At 41.3% G+C, this 13125-nt stretch overlaps 1 protein-coding gene and 1 pseudogene across 6 annotated transcripts in view; one reads left to right on the top strand and one right to left on the bottom strand.

Annotated features, from left to right (window-relative positions):
- Window positions 1-13125, bottom strand: part of SLC44A5 (solute carrier family 44 member 5) — a 163336-nt gene that overhangs the window by 79992 nt on the left and 70219 nt on the right. For all 6 annotated transcript variants that reach the window (XM_033916758.1, XM_033916755.1, XM_033916759.1 and 3 more), the window contains one exon: window positions 3831-3954. In XM_033916758.1, the coding sequence (XP_033772649.1) occupies window positions 3831-3954 (124 nt within the window). The remainder of the gene's footprint in view (window positions 1-3830; window positions 3955-13125) is intronic.
- Window positions 6056-11823, top strand: LOC117346443 (annotated as a pseudogene).

Here is a 13125-nt window from a genome sequence, read left to right as displayed (position 1 = left end):
TAAAATACTCTTACCAAAAATACTAGGACTAGGGTGGCCGGGAGATGTTTTGGGAGAGGAGCTACAAAGCTGCAATGAAGCTACAAAGCTACAAAGTAGTAGATTTGGAGGAAATATTTCTTCACTCAATAGGTAATTAAACTCTGGAATTCATTGCCAGAGACGTGGTAAAAGTGGTTATCTTAGCAGGGTTTAAAAAAGATTTGGATAACTTCCTAAAAGGAAGTCCATGAGCCATTATTAAGATGGATTTGGAAAAATCCACTGCTTATTCCTAGGATAAGCAGCATAAAATCTGTTTTTCCCCTTGGGATCTTTCCGGGTACTTGTGACCTAGGTTGGTCACTACTGGAAACAGAATATTGGGCTTGATGGACCTTCGGTCTGTCCCCATATGGCAACTCTTACTAAGTTGTGTATTGAAATTTGGGCGCGTGCCCAAGTTGCACGCACAACCTAATTGATTAAAGAGCCCTTAACTAGCAATAATTGGACAATAACAACCAATTATTACAATTAATTGGAATCAGTTGGGATTTGAACACACATCTGGCTGCATGCTATTCTATAAAGCTGTGTATCTCATCATGTATGTAAAAAGGGATGTGTCTGTGGCATTCCAAAAAGTTACGTATGCAATTACTGAATACCACCTAAGTACATCTAAGTTGGACACCGACATTTACACCTGGTTTCAGCAGGTGTAAATCTGGCACCCAAAAGTTAGGTGCAGGATCTGTGCTAGACACTATTCTATAGAAGGTGCACACCCTTTACAGAATGGTGCCAAATGTGAAACTTTTTCAGGACTGTTTATAAAATTCCCTCTACAGTGTCTGGTTCGGAAATGCCTTTGCTGTCAGGTATTACTGCTTGAACATAGCAATACAAAAACACACAGTCTAGTGCACACTGTAGAGCTGTTCCTTTGGGAAGGAGGTTTGTATCTAAGGTAGAAGCAGCTAGGTTTGTCTAGTTTTTACTGAGCATTTTCATTACATATTACAGCAAGCATTGCCGACTTGCTGAGTAGAATCCACATGCAATCTCTAGAACATTCCACGGTTCAGCTACAGATCAGAGCAATAACTTGGCCTGTCAAATCTTTTCCATTTTCTTCCCCTTACTCTGAATACAACATGGAGTTCATAACTTAATTCCACTCTCCATTTGCTGCCAATATTTGGAGAATGATAAAAGGGGAGATTATTTTGTATGCACAAAATAAACCCCCTGACATTTATGAATATTGATACTGATTGAGGGAATCATCTCTCTCTCTCAAATAACTATAGACCTTCTGCGACTTGCTTATGAAGTTGACTTTAAGAGTGGATGACTTACTGCAGTCTATGAATTGCTCTGTTCTAGCTGAACTCCCACAAGCGGTACTAGTAAAAAGCAATCAATAGGTCCAATTTAATCATAAACCTTTCTGTTCCATGTTGAATGGTAGTAACACGGCTACAAAACAAAATACATAGTTTATAGTTTATTAAATCTTGCTATACCACATAGGCCTAGTGCATAGATTTCAGTGGTGTACAGACAAAAGAAATTGTAGAGATTGAAAGAAACTACAATAAAAATAGAACAGAATACATTAATTCCATACAAAAATCAAATAGTTAATCAATACTGAGGTAAGAAAGGATAGGTCGAGGATGGGGGGAGGAGTAGGAAAAGCAATGTTGCGAATAGCAAAGCACTGTGCATCAAGCCCTTCTATGCTTTTTCTTTGGCCTCAGATTTTGAAAAAGTATTGTAGAATGGAATCACCAACTGACAGCTCTGCTCAAAGAATAAACTCTTCTTAACAGACCTTCTAACCCCACTGTCTCAGATTCCTTATTCAGAACACTTTCAGTATTCAAAACAAAATACAGCCCCAGCAAACTGGTATCCTAAGCAGATAATCAGCACCATAATAAAATATTTCTATGCTTTGTTTCATTTGCCCCCAGATATTTCAAAGCTGCATTTTTTTTTAAACCACAAGTTATGGCCCTCTCTCATGAATGCTGCAAAGCTTTTTTTTTTATTTTTTTTTGGGGGGGGACGACAACTGTTTTTAGGGATTTAATTACTAAGGCAAATTAAAAATAAAAACCAAAATCTAGTTTGTACCAATTTCATTTTTGAAGTGATCAGTGATGGAGGGACTGCAGATCTCTCCTGCCCCCGGACACCCTTTCTTTGACATTAGATAGGCTAGGAGAACTGGGGGAAATGGGGAAAGGGAAATCTCAATCCCATAATGCCTCTTTCAAATCTGATCTCAAGTGGCTCCCGAGGGTGAAGGCAACCTTGAAATCCTTACTCCACGCTTGGTGAGGGCCGGGAAAGGGTTTCTGGGGCTAAGGTCCATCTCCTGGAGAAATGGATAATTAGGGTATGGACCCTTTCTCACCTCTTGGGGGGGAAGAAGTAGGAATTGTTAGGGTACTGGCTGCTTACTAATCAATAGTATAGTCTGGACACATGGGTGGGGCGCAGATTAGGTTAAGCAATCAGACACGATAGTCCGTCATGTTTTTGGCAAAAGTTAAAACACTCTTAACGTGTTAACATTTAGGGCTCCTTTGACAAAGGTGCGCTAGGGCCTTAACAAGCGGAATAGCATGCACTAAAATGCCGCGTTCGCTAGCCGCTACCGCCTCCTTTTGAGCAGGTGGTAGATTTTTGGCTAGCGCATGCTAATCCAGCAATTCATTAAATATTAATTAACAATTCTGTGTGTATACACTTCCCCCTCCCCATTCGTGGTTCCTGCACTCGCGGTTTCATATAATCGCAATTTTTTTCTGGCGAGGGGGAAAAATCCATCTTTTTTCCCTCCCTGCTGCCTTCCCAGCCTTACCTGGTGGTCTAGAGGACTTTCGGGGCAGGAGCGATCTTCCTACGCTCCTGCCCCGTGCAGATCGCCATGAGGAAATGGCTGCTGGGAGTTCCCGTAGTCTCTTGAGACTACATCGGGAACTCCCTACAGCCATTTCCTGATGGTGATCTGCACGGAGCAGGAGCGTAGGAAGATCGCTCCTGCCCCAAAAGCCCTCTAGACCACCAGGTAAGGCCGGGAAGGCGGCAGGGAGGTGGGGGTGGGTCAGAGCCGGATAATCGCGGTTTTTCAGCATTCGCGGTCCAGCTCTGCCCGTATCCTCCACGAATGACGAGGGAGAAGTGTACACAAGTTATATTAATCAGGTTTTCTATTCTGCCTTTACCTATTTAGCTCAAGGTTGGATTACATTACAAGAAATTGCATCAGTTACCCAGGAAATTATAATGGACAGTTAAAAACCAGTGTGAATTGTGGAATGTTTTAAATATTTTGCATTAATGTTAATACAAATACGTGTTACCCATTAACAAATACCAATACATTCAATGCCAGATATTTAATGCATATCAAGGCTTTAACATATGTTAGTAAATACACCCCTCAGCTTTTGAACATATGTCACCAAGTAATAAAGCTCAGCAAAGGGTGACATTGGAGTGCCTTGTTATTTAAATAAGCTAGAAACTATAAATTAAGCACCAATCTTTATCTTTTGGAATAGCGCAATATTTTGGTGAAATTCATATGCTGCACTGAATGTTCCTAGCAGATCACATAACAGTATTTCATGTCACTTGAGATCACCAGGATGAACCAGTTTACTCGATCTTTGATTAACAGGCTATGGTCCCTATAAATCTAGACTGCCTCAGAAATAATTATAGTGTATTACATTCCTCTTTTTCCACAGGTGAGAGAGCATTCCTTGAACTGTCAGTGAAACATAGAAACAACACAGTGCAAACCAAAAGGAAATTAGGGAACCTACTTAGCGGCCTCCCTGAGATCAGTTACGTTCCTGATCACCCCATGTCCATCCTTGAAGGTGGTTTTATTTGCAACGGTGAGGACGCCATTTTTAGTGGTGAAGTCAGGGAAACATCGTTTAAGAACTGTGTGAAAAAATTCAGACGTCCTGGTTACATGCGTTAATCAGGTTTTTCTATTCCGCCTTTACCTATTCAGTTCAAGTTCAGATTGCATTACAAGAGGTTGGGTCAATGACCCAGGAAGTTACAATGGACAGTTTGACACGGACTTTCAATAGAGGTGCTATAGTACAGGTAGATCAGTACAGTTATTAACAGTTAGGTCATAGTTGCAAGTTCAAGTCAGTCATCATTGGCTCATCGTTATGTCCCTGGCGTTGTATTAGACAATATAGAAATGAGCTTTAATAATTACTATTTCAGTTACTGCAGGGATGTCTCTCTGTCTTGGTACAATTATGTGATTATTCATATTATAAATATCTTTATGGGGAGTTAATTGCTTACTTCAGTGATAAGAATACCAAATACCATGAAATAATCACAGAATTTAAGATATATAATTTAATTTAAAAAGTAAAGTGCTCAGACCCTTCGACCAAACTGTTCGTTTGGTCGAAGAGTCTGAGCACTTTACTTTTTTAAATTATGTATCTTAAATTCTGTGATTATTTCATGGTATTTATTATTCTTATTATGACATGCACTTATTCTTGCCTTAATAGTGGTTAAGCAGCTTGTGTGTCTGTAATATATTATATCATATATACATATATTTATACACTTATACAAAATTATCTATTGCTTGAAAAATCAGTGCTTGCAGTAAGTGGTGTAGCCATTGCAGGGGGGCAGTATGGTCTCAGGTCCCCTCTACAACCCAAAGTACCTATTGAATGGCTGATGGGAATGCCCAATCCCTGCCAACCAAAGAGATCCACTGCCCAGAATTGTTTTAGTGCTGCCTTAGCAGCAAAGAAGTTGGGGAGTCTTCTTTCTAGTGGCCAGTGCAGTCACTCCTTAGGCAAACTCAGTTCATGCACAAACTGAGCATGTGCAAAGAGTGCCAGTGCCAGCAGCTGGAAAGGTGGCCGCTGATTTCTTCACTGCTGAGGCAGTTCTGGGCAGTGTTCTATTAAAACTTGTTATACCGCCTGTTCTTATGACAGGTGCAAGCTAGAGAGCTGCACAGAAATGGGGGTGGCGGGAATCCCGCGGGTTCCCCCTTCAGGTCGCAGGGATCCTGTGGGGATGCCCCTCATGGTCTTGGGGATCCTGCAGGGTTGGAGGCAGCTCAAGCTGAGAGGCTCATCTTCTTTTCCTGCCTGCAGCACGCTACACGTAGCTGACCTGGAAGTCTTCCCCCCGATGTCGGAGCTGACGTCGGAGGGAAGGCTTTGCGTCAGTCACGTACGGCAGGCATGCGGCTGGAATAGTCTGCTCCGCCATTATATCTGGCTTCCTTTTTTGACAGAGTTTACAGTTGGGAACGAGAACGCTTCACTATCGCATCCGGCTCCTGAAGAGATGAAGAAAAAGATGCGTGAACACGTGTGAAATCCATTTGCAACTTTTTCATCGATGTGCTGCTGAGTCAGTAAGTGAAGGGGCTCTATCCTAGGATCGATGGCCCAGTGACATTCCTTCCCCCTCCCTCCCTCTATTGCATTACAGTTACTGTTACCTCCAAAGCCGGCCCTTTAAGACTCTGATTCGGATTAGTGTGTATTCTGCCGCGTTATAAATGGTAGCTAGGGACTAGAGTGGAGGATGCCATGCAGTTTTTTTTTTGGTTTTATTTTAAAGGTCCTCCCCATGTTTCTTCTTCTGGGCTTCATGTATTAATATTTCTCTCTGTTTTGGATGTGGGGACGTGCCTGGAGATTTATGCTCGATTCTGGTCCTTTAAGTAAACGACATAGCAGTTTTGTATTGGCTTGGAGGAATTAAAAGAATGTCTTTGTAATGTCTCTCTTCCCCCGTGGTACTGCCTTTCACAGGTTTTGTTAAGGCCGAAAATCTTCAGATTGCCTAAGAGTATCCTTTAAAAGGTAACCCAAGAAACCCTTTCCATATATAGCTAATTCTGCAGCGGTTAAGTTACACTAAAATATGATGATTGGGTGACACTCATAGGGGATCCCTTTTCCTAATTTACCTTTACAAAGCTAGGAAGAAGGGTGAGAACATAGGAAACTACTGGTGGTGATCTTATTTGGACAAAATGGGTGAATTTAAAAAAGGAAAGAAATTATTTGTACAGAAATGTACTCAGTGTCACACAGTTGAAAAAGGGTGTAAACCCAAGACAGGCCCAAACCTTTGAGGTCTGTTTGGATGCAAAACAGGACAAGCTGCAGGATTTACTTACACAGATTCAAACAAGAGCAAAAGTATTGTCTGGGGAGAACATACACTAATGGAGTACTAAGACATATATTCTTGGAACTAAAATGATTTTTGTGGGTCTTAAAAATAAAGAGGAATGAGCAGATCTGATTGCATATTTGAAAAAAGTAATGGTAGGAGGAACCAATGGACAGCAACAGAAGAATTTACAGAAGATGGGAAAGCGGGAAAAAGAAACTGGGATCAACTTGATGGAAAAATAAGTCTCCAAACAACAAAGGTAAAAAATGGAATTTATTGACTAAAATATGTTAGCTTTGGGAAATATATATAGCAGATGTCTTTGTATTGTGTTCAAAGGAAAAGAAAATGCATTTCTGGTTTTATTTCTACAAGTGTTGAAGTACTTGCTGACCCTTGCTGTGGCTGGTGGGGATCCCCAAGCACCGCCAGCAGAGGACCTCCTCTAGAGATGGCCAGAACTCCCCTCCACCAAGCGCAGCAGTCGCTGGCAGCATCCATGAGCCACTGAGGTGCCAGCATCTGTGACTCAGGGACGCTACTGCTGCCTGCCAAGCTTGGAAAAAGGGACCCTGGTCAACTGCAGAGGAAGTCCTCAACTGACAGCTTGAGGGTCCTCATCAGCTGAGTATTTATATTTTATATTTACGTTAGAGGCTCTGGTAGAATCCCATTTACAAAGTATGTATTCTTCCCAATTAATATTTCCAAATTAATAAAGTCTCTTTGCTTATTTGCTTATTTGGGTCTCTACCAGAGCCTATAATTCAGTAGCATAATTAAATGAAATAACTACTTCTGAAATTTATAGGGACAGGCAGGGACGGATTTGATTCCAGAGGGGACAGGTTTGACTCCTAGCGGGGACGGGCTCGATTCTACTGGGGATGGGTGGGGACGGGTTTGATTTCTGTCCCCGCGCAACTCTCTAGTCCAAGCAGTCTACAATATAAATACCATAAAAGAAAGGAACTCCATATATGACAGGACAGCTCTAAAAAGAAAACACAACATACACTCCCACAATTCACACCTACAACTTACTCACTTAATCAAAAAGATCCTTGTATCAATTCTGTATCTCATAGAGATCCAATTAGAGAAACCCATTTAGTTAATATTATGTGCACTTAATCTAAATATGTTGACAATTCTCCGAAAGCTTCATGGAAATAAAAGGTTTTCAACACTGGTTTTGTGTGTATTGTGTCTAGGTGTGAAGAAGTAAGGCATGTTTGTCAGAGAGGAGGGGGTGTAAGTGATATTTACTGTATTTACAAAGGCTTGATTTACACCTCCTATAGCACTGGAAGTGCTACTATGTGTTTGCAATAAATCAACCAAAATGGAAAACTCAGGAGTAGAACTGAGTACACGTAGAGAGGAAAGAATAAATGATTACGAGAGAGAGCTTGGAAAGTGGGTAAAAGAAATCTAATCTAATCTAATCTAATCCTTAGGTTTGTATACCGCATCATCTCCACGTTCGTAGAGCTCGACGCGGTTTACAGTAGGAGAAATAGGAAGGAACTACAACAAAGGGTTAGAGGTAGAAGTGTGAAGAAAATTTAGAGGACTTGGGATGCCAAGATATAAGAGTTTCCTTGATTCCTAAGTTGGAGGGAGACTTACATTTTTTGAGAAAAGCAATAGAGGGAAGAATGGCTAGCCAAAGGTGAGTTGAAACAACTTAAGACAGGCTGAGGTGAGAAGCCAATGTTTTGAGGGGAAATATGGTTGACATGATGAGCATTGTGAAGCAATCTGATTGCAGTAGATTGGATAAGTGGAAGCCATTTGAGAGATGTGAGAAGTAGGCCATGGTAAAAAGAGTTACAGTAGTCTAGATGCAAGATGACTAAGGAAAGAATCAGTGGTTTGTTTGAGGTTTCAGGGACAAAAGGTTTGACAGCAGATGCAATGTAACACTGAAGAGCCAATTTGCAGCATGAAAGAGTTAATATTGAAGATAATACCCAGGACATAACAGTGAGGACTCTATTTTTAGTGGTGAATTCAAGGAAACATTGTTTAAGAACTATATGAAAAAATTCAGAAATCCTGGTCCCAGTAAAACAGAAGATGAGCCAGAACAGAAGGGGGTGCTGGAGGGAGGGAATGTGGGAGTAGAGGAATGGATAGCTTCATATTTAGAGATACCGAGAAACAAAGAACATCTTTAAGCCAGGTGGCTACAGCCTGACAAGTTCTGAGAGTTTAGATGTCGTTAAGAGGAAGCAGGTAATTACAGATAATCTGATCATCATCAGTGTAGCAATATGGGTGACAGCCTTGTAACTAAATAAAGAAGAGTGCGAGAAAGAAATAGGGCTGGGGCAAGAATGAAATTTGAAGGTCACTACAGGTAAAAAAAAAAAAAAAGAATAGGAATTAGAGGTGATGTGTGTTAAATATGGGGGAAAAAAGCAAAGAGAAAATATATAATCCATTTAAAAATCAGTTATTTGTGTGTAAGTAGAGGAAGTATATGAAGATTTTGAGCTTGAAGCTGATAGAAGTTAAAGGATTTCAATCTCCTGGGCTCTTTTGGAAACAAAAAAGCAACTAGCAGGGAGGAAATACTCTGCAGTATAGCTCTTCAATGAAAGCTCTCGAAAAAGTATTCAAAGGCAAGGCGGTAACACTCCAAACGAAGATCAGTCTTGTCCATGCACTCATTTTCTCAGTGGTCAGTTACGGATGCAAAAGCTGGACACTACAGACAAGACAGAAAGAAGATTGATTCAATTGAGATTTGGTGCTGGAGGATTTTAGGCATGTCGTGGACTGCCAGAAGAACTAACAAATCGATTTTAGAAGAGATCAAACAGGCTATGTCACACAAAGCCCAAATGATGAAGATACGACTGTCTTATTTTGGTCACACCATCAGAAGAAAGAGATCACTGGAGAAGCACATCATGTTTGGGAAGATCGAAGGAACCAGGCAAAGAGGACAACCTGCAATCAGATGGCTGGACATGTTGAAAACAGCCATGGGGATGACGCTGGAGGACCTTTCCGGATTAGCACAAAACCAATTTCTTTTTAGATTCGCAATTCATCAACTGCGAAGACCTGCAAAGGGACCTAACGAGGCTGGAAGAGTGGGCCAAAAAGTGGCAAATGAGCTTTAACATAGAGAAATGCAACGTCATGCATGTAGGGAAAAAGAACCCGATGTTCAGCTACAAAATGGGGGGATCATTGCTAGGGGTAAGCAACCTTGAAAGAGACCTGGAGGTGATAGTGGACACAACATTGAAAGCATCAGCACAGTGTGCAACAGCCTCAAAGAAAGCAAACAGAATGTTGGGTATCATTAAAAAGGGTATCACGACCAGGACGAAGGAAGTCATCATGACGCTGTATCGTGCAATGGTACGCCCACATCTGGAGTACTGTGTCCAGTACTGGTCGCCGTACCTCAAGAAGGACATGGCAGTACTTGAGGGAGTTCAGAGAAGAGCGACTAAACTGATAAAAGGTATGGAAAACTTTTCATACGCTGACAGGTTGGAAATACTGGGGCTATTCTCCCTGGAAAAGCGGAGGCTTAGAGGAGACATGATAGAAACCTTCAAAATCCTGAAGGGCATAGAGAAGGTAGACAGGGACAGATTCTTCAGACTGTGGGGAACCACAAGTACAAGGGGACACTCGGAGAAATTGAAAGGGGACAGGTTTAGAACAAACACTAGGAAGTTCTTTTTTACCCAGAGGGTGGTGGACAGATGGAACGCGCTTCCGGAGGTTGTGATAGGCCAGAGCATGCTACAGGGGTTCAAGGAAGGTTTAGATAGGTTCCTAAAGGATAAGGGGATTGAGGGGTACAGATAGAAGTAGAGGTAGGTTATAGGAATAGTCAGGGACCACTTCACAGGTCATAGGCCTAATGGGCCGCTGCGGGAGCGGACCGTTGGGCGCGATGGACCTCTGGTCTGACTCAGTGGAGGCAACTTCTTATGTTCTTAAACACTCGGTTCATTTTTGATGCTTTTTCTCTATCACCAGATAGTTTTGCTTGTCTTCTTTCTTCTATTTTTCTGGTTTCTTCTGAGATACAAGGTGATTTCTTGGCTTTCTTTTTCTTCTGGAGTGTTTTTTTTTTTTTTAGCTTCATCACTAATTACAGTTTTGATGTCATTCCATAACTCTTCGTGCTCTCTATCTCCTGTATCAAGTAAGGCAAACCTGTTTATTTTATCCAATAGTCTGATGGAATGTTTTCAATGTCATATTTTGGGAGGTCGCTAATGATCTTCTTCATGCAAAGCTTTACCTTGATCTTGCATGTCAAAAGCTTGTGGTCGCTTCCACAATCAGCTCCTAGTTTAGTCCTTGAAGTAAAAACTGTGGATTTCCATCTCTGTCCTAATCCAGCAGTTACAGCAACACTGAATCTTGATGTTTTTACCTATTTCAGGACTGCACAGTGTCTTTTGCTTTTGGAATTCAAAATATCTTTAACAATAACTACCGTATTTCCCCGCATATAGGCCGCCCCAGTGTAGAGGCCGCAAAAAATGCCTATAGATGTTTTTAAAACTCTTAGATAAGATGCCCCATGTTATTAGCCGCAGTTTATCTAAGAGTTTTAAAACCACATGGGGGCGGCCTATACATCCCATCCCTCCCTCCCTCCCGGTAAGTTCCCTACCTCTGCCGGCTGCCTTATGCAATGTCGCAGCCACAGTGAAGGGCAGGAGCGATCTTTTCAGCATCCAGCCGCGCCGCGCTGCTTCCTCACGAGTCTCGGGAGTCCCACAAGAACTGACGCAGGCATTGAGGAAGCAGTGCGGGGCCGGCTGGATTCTGAAAATCTCGCTCTGCACCGCGGCCATGACATTGCAGGAAGCAGAAGGCCAGCAAGGGAGCTACATTATTTAAAAAGGTATGGGGGGGATCTACTAATGGGACAGCTTATCTACGATGTCGTTAGATAGGCCACCCCATATAAGGAAGCCGCATCCACTGTTGGGACTGCAAAACCCATATATAGGCCACGGCCTATATATGGGGAAATATAGTAACTCAGTACTGGTATCTGTACTGATAAATACAAATCCATGTTAAGCAACATTTCATTAACATGTGAGAAGAAAATTATTTTTGCACTCACATATAAGGAAAGATGCAGATACAAGTCTATCCAAGGGTCTCTCAAAGCAAACTCCAAACTATGACCTCCAAAAGGAAAATACACATAGGTGGCTGTCATATTGATTATCTCTGGAAAAAGATGACTGAAGTAGCAAATCCAAAATGCTGAGAATGGTCGAGAATTCGTGTCATGGGTCCATAAAGCAGCCTATAAAAGTTAGATGCTTGAGCTTTTGTAACTTTTTACATTTTTTTTCACATAAAAAGGATGGTGTTGGATCTACTGTATTGCAAATTGCTTGCTATAATAGAATTCATTAGAACCTCATTTTTTTGTTTCTGGAAACTTTCAAGCTTAACACATCTGATGTGATCAAAATTTATAGCTTTAATCATACCCAGAATCCCAAAATAAGTGCCTTTGACAAAGTTCTCCTACACAATCAGAGGTCAGATTTGATAGTTCTTAATGGAAGATTTGCAAGACCGCAGATCTTAGAATCCAGCTTTGGTGAATGAAAGTTCTGTAATTTTACTAAAAGGCTGAGAACTGGGTGTACATATACACACCAGAACGACTCCTCTGGTGCTATGACACCACCATGCACTGCACTCTACTAGGCACTACAGCCCCTGCTCCCAGCCCTATAACTGCTGAATCTACTTTACAGCATAAGCCAAGCCTAGGTTTCCAGTCCAGTCCTGAAGAAAACTGGACTGCTCGCAAGGTGTGAGATCTCTTATTACACTGGTTCCCAATCCTATTCCTGGAGGACCACCAGCCAATCTTGTTTTCAGGATAGCCCTAATGAATATGCATGAGAGAGATTTGCATATAATGAAGGTGACAGGCATGCAAATCTGCTCCATGCATATTCATTATGGCTATCCTGAAAACAAGACTGGCTGGTGGTCTTCCAGGAATAGGGTTGGGAACCACTGTCTTATTAGATTGATATAATTATCCAGAAAGATATTTGTACATTTGTTTATCAGTCTTATGTACCATCTCTCTCCCAATAGGCTACAAAAATAGTTTACAGATTAAAAAACAAAATACAAGATATGAGCTTTTGTGATCATATAGGCTTCTTCAGATATACGCATAATTATACTTGAGTAATTCTTATGCTGGGCCAATAAAATCATCATACAGAAAGATGCAAAGAGGTTTTCCTGTATATGCCCAATATGGGGACAATTCTATAAAGGCTCTCAAAAGTTAGGTACCAAGATGCAGCACAGGGGTACCCACACTTTTGGGATTTGCGAGCTACTTTTAAAACGACCAAGTCAAAATGATCTACCAACAATAAAATTTTAAAACACACAAAGCACATCGTATGCAGAGAAAATGTTAATTATAATTTATATTCGGGGTTTTTTTTCAAAGAGGTCAAGGCAGATGACTTTAAAATTTGCAATGTCACCTCAGTAAAAACTATACAAATATACCCCCCTCCCCTTTTACTAAGCCTCGATAGCAGTTTTTAGTGCAGGGAGCTTCACTGAATGCCCCGTGCTGCTCTCGACGCTCATAGGCTGCCTGTGCTAAAAACCGCTATTGCGGTTTAGTAAAAGGGGGCCATAGTGCAAAATATAGACAGCAGATATAAATTCTCAAAACAGGCACATTTTGATCACTAAATTGAAAATAAAATCATTTTTCCTACCTTTTGGTCTGGTGATTTCATGAATCTCTAGTTGCATTTCCTTCTTCTGTAAATCCAATACAGTGGTGCCTCGCATAACGGACGCCTCGCACAGCGAACGCTGCGCACAACGAACTTTATGTCTTGATTCGTACAACGAACTTCGTTT

The sequence above is a fragment of the Geotrypetes seraphini genome, chromosome 12, assembly GCF_902459505.1.
Source record: "Geotrypetes seraphini chromosome 12, aGeoSer1.1, whole genome shotgun sequence".
Classification (NCBI taxonomy): Eukaryota; Metazoa; Chordata; class Amphibia; order Gymnophiona; family Dermophiidae; genus Geotrypetes; species Geotrypetes seraphini.
Note: the sequence above shows the minus strand (reverse complement) of the source record. Positions and strands in the feature narration are given on the sequence as shown.